The following is a 17,647-nucleotide window of genomic DNA, read 5'->3' as shown; positions in this document are numbered from 1 at the left end:
ACAATATTTTCAAGTCTATCTGTCCTTTTTACTCGTACTAACATATAGCTAAGTGCAAAAGAGATGGATGCATCAGAAAATACGGAAAAAGTGGGAATAACCACTTTCAATTAAATTAACCATAAATCGAAATTGTAATTTAAACTGGCTTTAACTTTTTCATAAATAGCTTATAAACAGTTTTCCCAACTCGACCCGGTCGATATTTTGAGCAACTTCCAATTTAGAATTATCAAATTATTCTAACATAAATAAGCAGTCAATATCATTAAAAATTAAAACTGAATCCTCAATCAGATATGTGAAGTAGTTCATCTCTACCTGAGTCTAGTTCTTTCAAATGCTTCGATCTGTCAGTCCTGTCATCGTTTGTTTGTTTATCAAACTCACTACCATCATCTAAGACCTCTAAATACTTGCAGTCATCCTCACTGTCTGTTTGTCCAACTGCTGCATACCCAAACTTCTCATCTTCACCAGAATCAGATTTGTAAGCGTCGTTTGCATTCGATTCATTAATAAGAGAATTCTTTCTATCCCCAAAGATGTTCTTTACATGTGTAATTTCATCCCTAACTCTATCCCTCATACTTCCAACCGAATCGTACATTTTATCGCTTAATTTGTGGCTTAATTCCTTAATTCTATCGCCATGAGTTTTCAACAAAGATGGTCTTCTTTCAGGATCGAATTGAGGATCAGAATTATCAGATTCGGTGTCGTCTAGGGGGATCTCGCAAGGAGCGTATATGGAGTCCTTGTTCTTCTTACCTTTGACCTCTTTTTCGACCCACATATCGGTCCCAATGACGATGTTCCGTTGCTTCTTTTTCTGGTCGAAAGTCTTGAACATGACCTTGAAGGTGAGGATGTAGACAGTTGTCAGGATGAGGCAGACACCAGTGGCGAAGAGGAGATACATGGATACCTTCTCCACAACTGGTAGGATATTTAAGTAGAGTTTAAAGCGGTCTTCTAGAGATGGCGTGAGAGAGTACATTCTCTGTAAAGAAAGGAAATAATGTGTTATAATAAAAACAATAAATATAAAATAATTATTAATCTATTTAAGGACTTAAGGGCTGACTAAGGGCCAGTAGAGCAAAAAGAGTGTTTTAGTTTTAAACCAAGTTCCATTCTTCATTCCAATCTTATTATTGAAAGATGAGTAGTCCCAGGAATGTCTGTCTGGAAGCCGACTGTCTTGAAATGCGCAACGAATTAAATTAGAATTTTGAAGGAAATGCTTGATTTCCTTGAGGTCTAAAAGGTATAGGGGTCAAGCTGTCTCACAAGACATTATACATAGTTTGGAGAAAATCTTTTGGTGTTTCTCTCTAAGATGAAACACTAAGAAATATGATAATTTAACTTTCCCACGGGACAAACTTGACCTTCACTGGTTGGGTTATTGGTGGTCAAGCTGTAGATCCTGGCTACACAGGAGTTGCAGCGGTGGGAACAGGAGGTGGGAATAGTCTCATAAATACTAATAAATATAAATATTGTACTGACAATATCAAACCACAGCAGAGGTAGGTACATGTTGGAGAATCGTTCTGCGTTCTTGATGCTGCTAATGTCGTCCAGCGCCATGTTGATTTGGAACTTGGAGCTCACGTCTAAGGGTAGACCTGACTCGGGCTGTATCCAGAACCTGGGAAAAGGGAACGAAATGATTTATTATAATTTCACAGGATATGGTACCTAGTTGTTAAAATTATTGCAAGATATTGTCTTATATTTTACAACATTGGTTTTTAATAAGAGTTAAAGCCACGTTGTGTAAAATTTTAATGTGAGGATTAATGTAAGACACATTAAATATAAAAAGTGCTCAAAATACACAAAGAAAACCCTCACCTAGTCTCATGATCCTCTTGGTTCGGACTCAGGCCTTCAACCTTGCTGAACAGGACGTCCTCTCCCTTGTAGAAGTGAGGGTAGGACAGCGCTATGGGGAAGCCGTAGTAGCAATTTGAGACGTCGATCAAACCGTCTGGGAGGCATTTACCTGGAACAAAAAGAAAGAAAGAAATTAGGTATAGAGACTGAATAACAATCCATCACAAAGACACTATTGATCGAGCTAACTGCACACCTTGCTAGAATGCAAATTGCGATTCTCCCTCCCATTTATCCGCACACCTTCCCGCGTTTGCCCCGTCCAGATGCGCAGTTAACTTGACCATGATGCGCGTTAAACTAAGTCAGTGCTTGAGGTATTGGAGCGGCAAGAGAGGGTGTTTTTGAGACGTCAAATATCAGCGAATCTTTATTTTAGTAAGTGATAAGAAGAAGTAGGTACACTCTCTGATCATGACAGTTCGTTCGTTTCAGCCAAAATGACGTCCACTGCTGGACAAAGGCCTCTCAAGGATTTCCACAATGACTGGTCCTGCGCTGTTCATAAGTCCAGGTGCTTCCCGCAACCTTCACTAAAGTCAAAGTCAAAGTCAAAATTTCTTTATTTGTTTGGACTAATAAATAGTTCTTACAAATCGTCATTTTGCTCTTAAGGAGCCTCTACATGTCTCATAATCTTTTTACCCTACCAGCGCTTCGAGACCAACATTTGGCAAGTGCTGAGAAGAAGCGCCGCAACAAACTCAGTCACCACTGTCTGCCGGTTAATATAAATAAATAGAAATAGTAGTAGTAGGTACATTCGATTCAGGAGCAGTTCACTGAATTTACCATGCATTCTTGTATGGTGTATCTTATAAGAATGGGTATACAAGATTGCGTGGTATATTAAACAAGGTAGTGACGTGCTAATATCTAGACTTACATATAAAGATACTAGTAGAAATGACTCGCATACATAAATTTGAATAACTTGGATTGACCAGTCCCCGAAAGCAGCGCCTGTTCACAGACATGACGAGTGAACCAGCCATCGAACTAGATCGTCGGTCCACTTATTGGGAGGTTTGCTCACACTACGTCTTCCAGTCTGTGGCCGCTACTCGAGAACTTTTTTGCCCCAACGGCCATCAGTTCTACCAGTTATAAAGTCAGTAAGAAACAGTACATACCATTTCTGCAGAAGCATTTGTTCTCTTCGTGATATTTGCCGTTGTCCAGCATTTTCTCTGGGAAGGTATACATGTACGCCTTAAGACCACTTCTGGTGCCTTCTTTGACGGGTACCTGAAGAAGATGAAAAATAAATTAAGAAGATAAGCAGAAAATTTCCCAAGATAGAAAAAGAAGTGTTTGACGCTCTACTTCTCTGGACCATCCAATTCAGCTGTTAAAATTATGTAAAATAGCCTCTTGGAATTGTCATAGTCGACTTAATTATCGGTTTTTGCTTCTTCAATTAGGCTTTAGAAAGCACCCTTAAACCCCTCACTTATACTTACACTTTAAAATTTCAAGAGAACACCTGTTGACATGTCCTGTCTTCGTTGCTTAATTGGTACGGTGGGTTTAATTTTTTCAAGTTTAAAATTACTTAGTTAATGATTCTATCTAGGTTTCAACAATTCTGTTTTAATATTATGGTTTCAATAATTTACTTACCAAAGGTGCAGCCCGGCAAAGACTCTTCCTATAAAACAAAATCGACTCGTTCTTCCCCAGAGCCCCTTTGAACTTGGTGCCATCAGAGGCGTTCTGGACGTTACTGCAATGCTTGCCCTCCCACTGAGGGAGGTCGGTGGACCCTCTGTAGGTGTCGATGAGGCCGGACTTGGTGACGTCATCTTGTCCAGTGTAGATTGTCTCGTAGTCACCGGTGAAGTCGTACATCTGAAAGATACGGATAGGATTAATGAAAGTTAAAATATTAGGTTTGTACTAAAGGAAAAAGAATAAAGAATGAAAGGAAATTGAGGAAAGAAAAAGGAAAATAGGAATAAATGTTTAAGCTAAGCAGCTTAATAATTTTCGGATCTATGTATTTTAACATAATAACTGATATTAGATTTATATGTAAGGAGTAACTTAGGATACTCTTATTGTAGAAAAATAATTAGGATACCGCATTAAAAACCCATGAAATACCTCCTAGCTAGACCAAGATAGTTGTTATACTGTTCTGATCATTTTTTAGAGAGTTCGCTATCCTTGACTACTGAAATCGCTGCTTGGGTTTCAAAATGGACAAACCATAGCTGTAGGTACAGGAGTTGCATTGTGAAGAAGGGATACCATTTAAGAGGAGGATGCGGTTCGTATCAGATACATACAGAAGTTTCTAGCGGTAGGAACGAGAGTATAAGAACATCAGATCTCCCCGACCCATCTGGCCAGCGTGGGAAGTGTAGGCCAAATCCTCCATTTGCCTCTGGTAAATTAGAGGGTCGTGCTCCTGAAGTGGAGACTAAATGACCTGATGACTTACCCTATCAATCAGCCCCAGCTTGTCGAAGTAGATCCATCCCGGCATGAAGGTGTTTCCCAGGGTCATCAGCTCAGACTTGTACCCCATCATGAACTCTTTCGCTGTCATCTTGGCCAGAGGCTTGGTGTTGGTGAGACTGATCAGGTTGTTCAGTCCAAAGCGCGTCATGAAGCCCTGGGGCGCTACCACGTTGGCTATGCTCTGGAAAAGAAGATTACATATTAGTTAACTCTTAAAAATCATACATTTTTACAAATAGGATTTCAAAAAGCACTTTTACACGTCCCAGTTTTAACCCTACCACTGCTTCGTATTTTTTGAAGGGACGCGCGCTGGTAGCTTGAAGAGCTTTTCCAGCTTCACCGGGCGAGTACAGAAGAGAAGAAGGTACCGTACCGACGTTCGCGATCGGGCCGTATCGAGCGCATAATGCGCCCGATCAGTGGCGAACCCAACTAGAGGGTTGCCCACCGCGGTGTTGGACCAAAGTCCAGCCTACGGCGGGCTCACTCTAGTGGGCCCGATCGAGGGGACTACGGACGCGGCCTGAGGGAACCAGGGTAGGCTGGGACTACGGCTCAGGCATGTCCGGGGGACGGATTGGGGCCACTGCTTCGGGACTATAGATGCTGAGAAGAAGCAGCGCAAAAAACTCAGTCACTATTTGGTTTTACAAAATAACTATAGGTAGGCTTAACTCAATCAGTGCCTGAGGTATGAACGGCACGGGAGGGGTGACATTGATATAATAAGACGTGACAGAGCACCCTCAGAGCATGACACATGCTGAGCGGTAGCCATATTTGGTTCGAACTCCCTATAATAATCCAACTGTGTATGTATTTTTTATTTATGTTAGAACCAAAATAAATGTGATTCTTTCTTTCTTTCTTTCTAATTCAGTAAGTGCCTGAGGTAATATGTGAGCGGCATGGGAGGGGTGACATTGTTATATTATATTGATATTGTGAAATGCGAAATAAAGATTTGAGTATTGAGTATTATGACGAGATAGAGAATACAAATCTGAAGAATATCTGAAGTCTCGTTGACCTTTGGCGTCTTTAAAACGAATCTTCCAGTAACTTCTTGGCCAATTTTAACTTGGTCCACGGGCCAATTCGCTGGTTTGAGTTTTTAAATAGTTATTATCTTCCAGTGACTGGGCCCACCTTTAAGATTCTAGAGTAGATTGTTGATTTGGTATTTAATTTATGAATAAAACATTGAAGGCCCATGAAAGTGGTGACTGAGTTTGTTGCGGCGCTTCTTCTCAGCACTTGACAAATGTTGGTCTCGAAGCGCTGGTAGGGTAAAAAGATTATGAGACATGTAGAGGCTCCTTAAGAGCAAAATGACGATTTGTAAGAACTATTTATTAGTCTAAACAAATAAAGAAATTTTGACTTTGACTTTGAAAGAAAATTCAAACCAGCGACTTGGCCCGTGGACCAAGCTAAAAGTGGGCCAAGTCACAGGAAGACTCTGTAAAACACCCTCCCATGCCGCTCCCATACCTCAGGCACTGACTGACTAAGCACTAGACCTATAGCCAGGCCTGTTCATCTCCGCGAGTTTACATCGAAAACAAAACACGCACGATGGCCCACCTACAGGATACTATTCGACAAGGCCTCACATACGAGCGAACATTGACTCACGCACGCGTATTCTTGTGTATGATGGAAGATAATAAAGAAAATGGTGTACTAAATACTGTGCAATATTTAACTGCCTAAGGCCCAGTTTTTTGATTCATAGTTAAAATAACAAATTGTTAAATTTTGCTACTAATGGTTAAATATTAACAAAATGTTAACTAATAGTTAAAAAATGTACCAAAAGTCAAGCTAACCATTGTTCGAAAAACATTTTTTACTGATATTTAACCACTTGTCATTTGACATCTGTCAAATTTGACTATTGGTTATTTTAACTACGAATCAAAAAACCGGGCCTAAGTAATAATAAAAACACAGAATGTATTTTTTTAAGTTGCCTCAAGACACTGAGAGGTAAATAAGTAGTTAATATTATTCATGATAATTCATGCTAAATCATGTCTTTCCTCCGCCATTTTCCGCAGTTTGGCACCTCACGTCACATCATTTTACAGAAGTCAGCCCTATAGCTTCGGCGCAGTGCCGATTACTGACGTTTGTCAACAAAATGGTGCTTGACTCTTGAGACAGGCTAAATTGCACCATATTGTTAATGACATTGAGCATACATTTTTTTAAATACCTTCGCGAAGTAAAACTTCTGTACGTAGTTTATTTATTATTCTGTGCTATAGCTTCTATTTGAACAGTCATTCACGCACTCAACACATAAACCTCCAACAGCCTCCTGGCGGCGATAGGGAGTCGCTATTGCTGTCCTATATTGAGACACTGGAACAGCGTCCATGTCGGCTCGAGACCTGCTCGGGTAAATGTAAAGTAGGTTAGGTTTTCTTTTTCCACTCTCTTTGTTTTAATTACTAACACTAGCTTATAAGTACATCTGTAACTACTAACCCACTATGGAATTATTTTTTTTTTTTTTTTTCCGAAATAAATTTTTTTTATTATTATTATTATAAACCTTCAAAGCTAGTTATTTCGTTTAGTGCTCATCAAAATATCTTAGCATAGGTCATGTCGAAACGCTAAGTACTGCTCAGGTTAGTGCTTATTTCGCAATGGCTTAGGCATGCCTAAATAACACACAAACACTTAAAATTACTATAGATTTACGATTATGACATTTGAGTAGTAGTTTTGTTTACTTTGTTTTAATTATAGGTACAGTCAGCGTCAAACAGTTCGTGACACCCAAAGTGGCCAAAAAGTTGACAACACTATTAAGACGTGTGGCGAACTTTTTGGCTACTTTGGGTGCAGAGTAAATACAGCAACTCCCCGCTAATCCCCGCTAAATTTTGTCAGTGTGTGCGTGCGCGCCGCATACGTATTGGCGCGCTCACATACAAACCGCGCTCGGTGCGTTTCTATGAAGATGACCTACTCATTTGTATTTACTCTGTTGGGTGTCACGAACTATTTGACGCTGACCGTTCATAATAAATACCTAGACATTTTCAACAATTTACACACAGATTGTTGTAGCTCTAGTGTTACATACCTAGCCATTTTCAACAATTTACACACAATTTTTTTTCACGTAGCTCTAGTACTTTTATTGGCGGTCAAGCTGTAGATCCTGGCTACACAGGAGTTGTAGCGGTGGGAACGAGAGGTGGGAATAGTCTCGTACTTTAAGTAATTATAATCTTAATTTTAAATGTGACGTTCATAAAAAAATGTCAGCTTCTTGATTTCTAAACATCGACTTTCGATAAAACTCACATCCAACAACACTATCTATCAAAGTAATCATATGATTCAGCTATTTCCTAACGTAAAATCTAGATTTCCCAGCACGTATGAATTTACTGTTATAATGTGTTGTGGAGCAGATCTATGGATCACTAGTTATAATTTCAAGATCATTAGTTTGATATACAAAAGTGGTGTAACTAAATTAATTTCGTTGCGGGTCCAATGACTAACTTTCCCCGGGACAAACTTGGCCTTCACTGGTTGGGTTAGGCGGTCAAGCTGTAGATCCTGGCTACACAGGAGTTGCAGCGGTGGGAACGAGAGGTGGGAATAGTCCCGTATACTCGTACCAGGGAGCTTGCTACCTGTTTGCATTCTAGAAGTCAAAACTCATAACGTATGCGTTTAAAATATTATAATACTCTAATTTTAGAGATTTTGTACGTGCTGTTGTATTTAGGATACCTATTCATAATAATATATCGTTGAACATAAGTGAACAATACTGATAAACCTGTCAAAAGTAGGTTTCAAACGCAAAATTGAGCAAAATGAATTACCTACTTGCATCTCAATTATTCTAGTAATTTGTCCCAAATTACCAATCAAACTAATGAGTAATTATTCAAAATGGCGCCATTTTATGTGACGTCTAAAGATGTAATCAAAGTAATTAATTGACTAATTATTATTACAATAAGCGATAGTGTTTTAACTAATAAGTATTAACTAGATCTTTAACCTTATTTTGGAACAAAAGCCTAAAGTTATCTTAATGAGGGCTATCGTTTTTATACTTAACAGTTGGCACCATGGCCGTAGCTAGGGGGGGGCATTGTGGGGCAATGCCCTACCTTGAAACCTCAATGCCCTACCTTAAAAATATCTAAAACTAAGGTAAATTATTATAATTAAATTGTTTGTTCATAGTTTGAGAAAAAAAATGTAGCGATAGGTATCTAGGTTTGCAACAAAATTTATAATGTGATGGTAAAACTCTTGTATTGGTTCAAACTAAAGCCAATGAAACGGAACGCACCAATGACAAATGTCATGATGACATTGTGCTGAATAAAAACAAAACGTTAAAACAAAAACAACCTCAAATGGATATTGTTTATATTTTATTGAATTTCAGGTGTTTTATCAGTGAATGCAAAAAAAAGTGTTACATTCATACGTTAGCATCAGCCATTTTTTTCGTACTGTTTTTGATTGCAAGTCTTGATGAGTTGGATCTTGGATGTAGATAAAATGGTTCCACTGAAAAATTTGGGTAAGTTTAAAAAAAAAATAATTCAAAAAAATTGTCATGTTCAATTTACAATTTTAACTAATTTTTCAGGTCTGAAAATTCCATCAAGAGAAGAGGCTAGTGTGGTTAAAGCTTACTTGAGTCGTAACGAGGATATAATGGAAAATACATTGCAAGTTTTGTACAGGCAACGAGAGGCGTTCAAAGATACATATGAACTTTTTGCGTCTGTGGCGACCATAGGATGTAGCACTGCAGTGTGTGAATCTACGTTTTCAACTTTAACTGCAATCAATAGGCCTCAAAGGCTGTCAATGGGTCACGAGAGAATGGCTGGTATGGTATTTCTGGCCTTTGAAAAAAAAAGAACAAAATCAGTTGATCTGAACGAAGTTCTTCGCATTTTTAATAACATGGCGAATCGTAGAATTCAGCTGTTTTAAATGTTTTTTATTATTATGTTAGTTAATTATTAGATCTTAATGATATTTTTGGTCGTTTCTATTTACTCGTATCACCCCACCCAATAATTAATTATTACCTCACTCTCACTCAGACGTGGATCTCTACATCCAAATCTGGAAGTTCAACCATCTTATTCACTTGTTCTTCATCATTGAGGATTTAATAGTTCTTAGATCCATGCTCATGCACTGTCACAGTAATTATTTGTCTACGAATAACTATTCACATGATGGTGATATACATGGTGATTGATTTAGGAGCCCGTGTTTCGACGGCAGATCAATTATGATAATTTTTTTACTTCCGCCCTACCTGTAACTAATGCTGCCCTACCTCAAATTCGACCCTAGCTACGGCCCTGGTTGGCACCCCTGGCGATTGACAGGACCTTACTCTACAGTGGCGCCATCTTGATGAGTGCAAATGCGATAGTCCTCCTACCACTTTAGCGCTCACAAGTTGGCGCCACTGTCTTCGCTACTAGCAAGTGACAGGACCTTACTCTACAGTGGCGCTAACTGGTGAGCGCTAAAACGATAGCCCTCATTACATAAACACGAAATATTTATTACTCACAACAATTCCTCAGTTGATCAAGCCGCGGGCAATAGGTTCAGGTATAGCTCGTAACTTAGTCAGTGCCTGAGGCATGGGAGCGGCACGGGAGGGGTGACATTGACATATGACAATGACATGACAGAGCATAAAAATCTGAAGCATATCTGAGTCTCGCTGACGTTTGACCTCCCAAACACACCCTTGCCGCTTCCATGACTCAGGCAGTGACTGAGTTGAGCGCTAGACTGTACTAAAATTACTTTACCAACATTTTAAGTCTAAAGTCCGGTCGCTGAGCACGTAGAATTTCGTCCAATGACCCCAAGTTACCCATCCTTATCGCTTGCGCGTAATTATGTTGCTGTCGCGCTCGCACACTCACTGCGGCCGTATAGGTACTTAACCATAAGTAATTATTTCAAAGGGCATTCAAGTTGTATTTAAAGCTTTAATAAATAATTCCTCAATTGAGCAATTCGACTTAATAGTATACAACACTCCTGTCAAATTAAGTATCATTTGTTAAAAATATCGCATTATATCCGTATTCACAAACATTACTATGAGGTTTCACAGTGCGCGTGGACGCACAGGGTGACACACGAACCAATCGAAAGGTGCGATTGTGGTCAAATACCTGCAATTGTCTAGCATAAAAAAAATCACGAGCTCTATTCAACGCTGTGCGTTCGATTTGCTGCTTCACTTAAGCAAGCATCGTTTGTGAATACGGGCGTAAGTGCATTAAATGTGCCGTCATCTGACATTACACGCCTGTCAGTTAACTGTTAACCATAAAATCAACTGAGTAGTGAATAAACTTGCTCAATAGCAATCTATCTGAATAGCGAGTATCAATGTCTTACAAAACTGGGAGCTGTCGTAGTGATGTGCAAGCAACCGGGACATATCGATATATTTTCGGTTTCCGTTGTTCCGGTTTAGATGTAAACGACTTTAGATTAATGTCTGATTTAATATGTCTTAATCGGATGATAAATTAGACATAATTACCTTTATTTTCCGTTAATTATGTACTACACTAGATTATCTAGCTATACGGAAATTATTGCGGGAGGCCTATGTTCAGCAGTGGAGTTTTAACTCTTTAACTACTGGACCACGACTGCATTTAATGTTTTTATTTATTCAGAATAAAGCAGTTTATTTAGTGCAATCACATCTGATGTTAAGTGAGATACAGTCTAGGATGGTACAATGTCTAATTTGAATGAGATTTCTCTCTTTGGATCGGTAGAAAACATTTTAACGTATTTTATTCTACATAATGCATGTACCTAAGATATATCATGCTATTGTAGTGAGCTCATAAACCAGATTAGTTAAATACTACATAATTTTTTTATTGATTTAATATGAAAACTTCATGTTATCGTAATTTATTATAGTATTGTGCTACCTAAACAATAGCTTCAGACCTAATGATTGATTCTCTAAAATACGGTTTAGCCTAGGCGCAGACCACCGACTTTTAGTTGGCCGATAGTTGGGCCCGATTCTAATTTGTACGAAGAATCGGCCGATACCAAATCGGTGTAATGTGCGCACTTTCATACATCTCCATACTGATCAACAGCCCGACCCAACTATCGGCCAACTAAAAATCGGTGGTCTGCTAGCTTTCCATCGACAATATCCGGTTTTATCGACACCTCGCACATCACTAGCTACTTAAACATTAGGAAACGCACTAGAGCCTTCTACATGCAGTTCCACTCCGGATATGTGTTGTGTCGAAATGCAGAAATGTGGCTTTAGGAAAGGAATTAGAATTTTATTTGATTACCCTAAAGGTTACACTTGCCAACTGGTTTTGACCTGTTTAACCCATGCTAAGATACTTGGGCAATCTTGAAAACCAATAGATCGAGTATTTTTTTTAACGAAAATGCCCCTATATAATAATCTTACTTATATCTTACTTAGCCCATGCCAACATACTTTGACAATCTTGAAAACTAATAAGACCAATTAAATTTACACCTTAATTTGAGAAAAGTTATCTTTGATTGCAATGAGAAATAATGTTAAAAGTAGGTACTTATTATAAGTAGGTCTATATCTTCAGTCAGTTTCTACGTGTCTCTACATAATTATTATTGTAATAATACTCGTAAATCTAAACTATTATAAAGACGAAAGATTAAAATAGTTTGTTAGTATTGAATGGGCTCCGAAACTAAAGCACCGATTTGAAAAAAAAAAGCCACCACTAGAATCTTATATTATTTCTGATGAGCATAGGCGTACGAACTTTGTCAGGGGTTTGTTAGGCTTCTTTTACGTAGCATCCGTGTGGTTAGGGTTATACACTTTTCCCGTGGATGTCGTAAATAGCGACTAACAGCCGAATACTGAAACGCCATTTAAATATTTGACGGCTTCTCAAATAGTTAAGCAGCTCCTAAACTTACATTTCGCATACTCAAAACAATATCTGAGCAGTTCTCAAATTTTAAGCACCTCTCAAATTAAGTTGCACTCAAACGCCACATAAATGAATTTTCGCATACTGAAACGCCATTCAACGCTAAGCATTACTGAAACAACTGTCAAATCGTCTTAAGCAGCTGTTAAATTTGAGAGTGCTTACGCGGTATCTTAAATCCTATTCTTATACCTAAATCGACCTAAATAGTGGTAAATAATGTGTGTCATCGTTATCATTTCTTTCGAGCCTCGAGGAAATACCTAGATCTAATCGCAGGAACGCAATAAGGCTGAACGCTATTGAAAAATATTATTATAATGACATGCAATTCCGAGCGAGGTTCCGCGTCTCTAAAGAAACGGTGTTGTTTCTGAATTCATAATTTGGAAGCTCTTTGAAACCCCTCACCAAATGCCATACAACCAGTGGACCAAAAACTTATTATAACCCTACTGTTCTACGCAACGGGAAGTTATGAACGTGTACTAGGTGATATCTTCCACATCTAACAGCCAGTGCATCGTATAGTGCACGAAGTAACAACAAAAATAGCTGCTATGAAATCGCTTTACATAAACATGCCTATTTCTGAGGATTAAGGGGACATCGCATAGCAGCATTTCCAAGAGTTGTTGATTTGTCAATTTTTTTGCCTTAATCGCCACGCTTGGCAGGCGGGTTAGCGATCGCAGTTTTTTTTTGTGAGGTTTCGCACGCAGACGCTGCTGCCCGTCCGGTGCTGCAGGGATTTTGTCGCCTATTACGACACGCCTCCTGTTGGCGGTGGGGAAGAGTATCCTTTATGGCCGTGTGGGGGGGCCACACGGCACTTGTTGTTTACGTGTTTAAAAATAATAAATGGCAAACCTCAGGACAAAGTATAAGGAAGTGATTGTTGCAAGCAATAAAGAGAAAGTATAGCAGACTGATTTATGTAACTATAAATGAACAAAAAAGGAAAAGTAACATGATGATTATTTTTATTTAGTTTAAAAACTAATACTGAATTTAGCAGATTGATTGTTGAAACTAATGAAGAAGAAAAACTATGGCAGGCTGATTGTTAAACTTTTAAAGAGAAAGTGTATGCTTCTTAAAATTAATGAAGAAGAGAGATAAACTAATAAAGAAGAATATTTTTGTCGGACTGATTATTATAATTAAAAAACAGACTGATTGTTTTGTGCCATTACATTCTTAAAATTTAAATAAAACAGTTAAGAAAAAGATACAGTATTTTATTGTTTTCACATCTCTGACTCTTATCTATATATATAAAAATGAAACCCGTTTCGCGTTGTCACGGCATCACGTGTGAACGGCTGAACCGATTTCGATAATTCTTTTTTTTAAATGTTTGTGGAAGTCCAAGGATGGTTCTTACGGAAAAAAATATTAAGAAAATCTCTACGCTAAGGCGGTACGAAGTTCGCCGGGTCAGCTAGTTGTAGATAAAACATTTCAAATGTAGAAAGTTATTTCATTATATGGTCCATACAGCGAAATAGCCCTGTAGNTTGATGAATAATAATAAAATCCTACTTGCTCGATTGATGGTTTCATTTAATTTATTTAAACCAGTTTACCTATAATATAATATGTTTTTGTTAATTTATGAAAATATTAAATTAGCCTATAATCCTGAATCCTGAATTCCTGATACATAAAGTTAGCCTATTAATTTAATACAGGTACGACTGTACCCAGTGTTGCACTATCAAATGCAATTGAAGCGCCTCTATGCCAGGGTTTTTATGTTCCTGGTCAGGCTATAAAATTGAAGGATACTTAAATTTAGGAGCCCGTCAGCTGAGTGACAGATTTGAGTAGTGTTTCAGTATTCGGCCGTAAGGCACAAATAATAATGTGAACATCGGGCCTTTTCAACCTGACCAGCCATTGTGGGGAGTGCAGGCCAAATCCTCCATTCGTCTCTGGTACATTAGAGGGTCGTGCTCCTGCAGTGGATACTGAATGACCTGATGATAATTTAGTATGAGATATAGTCTGGTCGGTGAGCACGTAGAATTTTGTCCATTGACCCCGAGCTACCCATCCTTATCACTCGCGCGTAATTATGTTGCTGTCGCGCTCGCACACTCACTGCGGGCTCCCGTAGCACAGTCAACACAAAGTACCTACACACAGTAGGCACAAAATTCTACGTGCTCAGAGATAGGGCTTTAGAAGACTCACCAATAAAGCAATGTGAGGTAGATACAGGATGTCATCTTCTTTATGACCCTCAGACAGTTCCTCCACCCAGGTCAGAGGATGCCTCGGTATTGCTGATAATGTTCCATTCTCGTTGAAGGTCTTCACTTCATGCTCTAAGGCTTCTCTGAAAGAGAAAAAGTTATGTAGAGTCTACAAAATATAATTTTGGAAAATATGACCTAAAAAAAAATCCATAGATGCCATAGCGTTTGGCTTGATGCATTCTAGTCTTTACAAACACGTAGAAGTACAGCCAGCGTCATATAGTTTGTGACACCCAATGTGGCCAAAAAGTTGAAAACACAACCTTATTCCAATCGTAAGACGTGTTGCGAACTTATTGGCCACTTTGGGTGTCACGAACTATTTGCCGCTGACTGTATCACTGAGACTGTTGTAAAATTGAGTTACTAAGTATTTATCTATTCAATTTAGTCGATTCTGAGTGAGCTGCAAACCAAACTCCTTCAGTAAATGCCGTAAAAAGCAACTAAGGGACAATTAATATGCGAGAGCATCATGCCTCTTCAACCCGTCTGGCCAATGTAGGGAGTGTAGGCCAAATCCTCCACTTGCCTGTGGTAAACTAGAAAATCGTTCTCCTGCAGTGAGAGACTACACGACTTCCTTAAGGAATTCTCCCTAAGACTTAAAGAGGACGGGGACGCATAGCTCGTAGAGCTAATGGTCGCTGGGGCAGAAAAGTTATCGAGTGGCGACCACGAGCCGGAAGTCGTAGTGTGGGTAGGCCTCCCACTAGGTGGACCGACGATTTGGTGAAGGTTGCGGGAGGTGCCTGGATGCGGGCGGCGCAGGAACAGTCTTTGTGGAAAACCTTGAGGGAGGCCTTTGTGCAGCAGTGCACATCTTTCGGCTGAAGCGAACGCACGAAATAAAGCGACATAGACGTGCTCCTGCAGTAGATTCTAATGATGATGGACTCACTTGTAGACGTAAGGGCCGACTTCCTTCACAATAATCTTGTCTGCTGTGCCAGCCATGTACTCTTCAGCGTTGGTGATGTTGAACAGGAACACTCGGCAGTAAAGATCCACTTCTGGCTTTCTCCACATCTCGAAGATCTCGCCGCCATCTTGGAGGACCACTTTCTGGAAGAATATCGTTGAGATTACTTTTAAAGTTCTGTGTTTTGTCGTAACTGTTTAATAATAGTTTAAGGGCGTAATAGTTTTTTAAGTTACGTTTTATAATATGCATCATTGTGTCGCACCTATGTCTTTAGATTACAAGAAAAGAAAATGTGAACTTAGCAGTTCCACCCTGTAGCAACAGCGATGTCCATTGCAACCCCCACTCAGCATAGGCCGTGGCCCAAGGTGAGGAAGATCAGGACCCTGGTATTCTTCATGTCAATAACATTGATGGCTTGAATTGGACTTCCATATTTAGCCAATCACAGGACAAAATCACTGAGCTTAAAACGAGCTTTAAGTATTTAGTTAATTCAGTTGTGTCACTTAACCACGTACCTGTTTGAATAAGAAGTCGTATGGATGTAGGAACAATATGAATCCACCGGCTGCCAGAGCGAAGAAACCCAGCATCAACAGGATGAAAAGGCCTGGAACCAAGGAGAATATACTTTTAAAATTTGCAATAGCAATGACATAAACCATTGAAGCTTTATCATCAACATTTCAGACAGGACGTCCACTGCTGAACATAGGCCTTCCCCAATGATTTCCACATCGCCCGGTTGGTAGCGGCCTGCATCCAGCGCCTTCCTGCTACCTTTATGAGGTCGTCAGACCACCTTGGGTGGACTTTCCGAGATTTACATGAACTCATTAAAAGAGTTTAGTTCTGATCGCGGTTACTAGATGGCGTTGATCTCTTTTTACATCGCGGTATAGTTTTTACAAGTATCGGATAGCCTCACAAAACTCTATGTCATAAGCACAACAAGTTGGATCTATTCACGTTGTAATACAGAACGAAAATCTGATGGGCTATCAACCAAACACACACTCACCTATACTAATAACTTTTTCTGGATCGAGCACACACATGAAAAAGGCAATATTTTTACAAAAGGACTAGGAACAAATTCATCATTTTTGACGTTGGTAAAATATCTTTAAACATTCTTTAACAATTAAATAACACTCATAATATGAAACAATTCAGTTTTAACATTTATTTTGTCTCAAATAGAGAAGTATAAACATTTATACGAGTATTTTCTACAAAAGATAGACAAACACTGCAGTAAGATATTGTTCGGAAAAGTTGTATAGTATGACAGAAGGATCTTAATAGAAGATCGTTTTATTGAATTTGTGTTTATCTATAAATGCGAAAGTAACTCTGTCTGTATTGCTTTCACGCCTAAACCACTGAACCGATTGATGAAATTTGGCATAGAGATAGTTTGAGTCCCGGGAAAGGACATAGAATAGTTTTTTTTTATCCCGGTATTTGAAATAGGGACGCGCGCGATAAAGTTTTTCTGTGACACAAAATTACACGCGGGCGAAGCCGCGGGCGGAAAGCTAGTGTTTAATATAAAACGTATAGAAAGATTAAATTTTTTGCTGTATAGCCTGACCAGGAACATAAAAACCCTCGCCATGTTGCGGAAAACTAATGGTACTAATTTCTTTTAATGGCAACAGTAACTGAAAACTTCATTGTCATGTCACCTTGCATGTCAGTCTATTGCTGTCAAAGTGTAAACAAACTTTATTTTAAATGTGCGCAATTGATTTTGTGAATTAAATTGCTAAAATCTTTTTATAGTCGTGAAAGAAAAGTGGTTCACAATGTGTTAAAGTATTTGTCGAAGAGAAATACTAAGGGTTCGGACAATATTTTCATTGAATAATGTTTCCGACAAAGGTTGTCAAATTGACTGACATGTTTATCGTATAGTACAGTCCACTATGAAAATTAGCTGTGGTTTGTTTCAACTACCTATTTTAAATTTTTTTGTCACTTTCTAAGTGTTGAATTTTATGGAATTGGGAAAGAAGTACCGAGTTTGAAGCGTTCATGAGCAAACATTG

General features: G+C 38.9%; 1 protein-coding gene across 1 annotated transcript; it reads right to left on the bottom strand.

Moving 5' to 3' along the window:
• Window positions 1-220: 220 nt before the first annotated feature.
• Window positions 221-16,651, bottom strand: LOC114361728 (lysosome membrane protein 2). Its single transcript, XM_028316873.1, has 10 exons — window positions 16,615-16,651; window positions 16,112-16,203; window positions 15,567-15,730; window positions 14,601-14,745; window positions 4,352-4,552; window positions 3,529-3,756; window positions 3,039-3,153; window positions 1,864-2,014; window positions 1,516-1,657; window positions 221-1,003 (listed from the first exon to the last, which is right to left on the bottom strand). The coding sequence occupies exons 1-10, from the start codon at window positions 16,649-16,651 to the stop codon at window positions 290-292; spliced, it is 1,989 nt and encodes a 662-aa protein (XP_028172674.1). The 3' UTR covers window positions 221-289.
• Between the last annotated feature and the right edge of the window lie 996 nt (window positions 16,652-17,647).

Source organism: Ostrinia furnacalis, unplaced genomic scaffold (assembly GCF_004193835.3).
Source record: "Ostrinia furnacalis isolate ACB-3 unplaced genomic scaffold, ASM419383v2 OfSCF5965, whole genome shotgun sequence".
NCBI classification, from domain to species: Eukaryota; Metazoa; Arthropoda; class Insecta; order Lepidoptera; family Crambidae; genus Ostrinia; species Ostrinia furnacalis.
The sequence above is the reverse complement of the archived record's forward strand: the minus strand, read 5'-3'. Positions and strand labels throughout refer to the sequence as shown.

Excerpts from the sequence above, each read along its gene's own strand:
- LOC114361728 (XM_028316873.1), bottom strand. The coding sequence starts at position 16,651 with ATGTGTGTGCTCGATCCAGAAAAAGTTATTAGTATAG. Across the intron at positions 14,746-15,566 it reads GTCGGCCCTTACGTCTACAA|AGAAGCCTTAGAGCATGAAG; the intron begins GTGAGTCCATCA and ends TTTCTCTTTCAG. Across the intron at positions 3,154-3,528 it reads TTTGCCGGGCTGCACCTTTG|GTACCCGTCAAAGAAGGCAC; the intron begins GTAAGTAAATTA and ends CATCTTCTTCAG.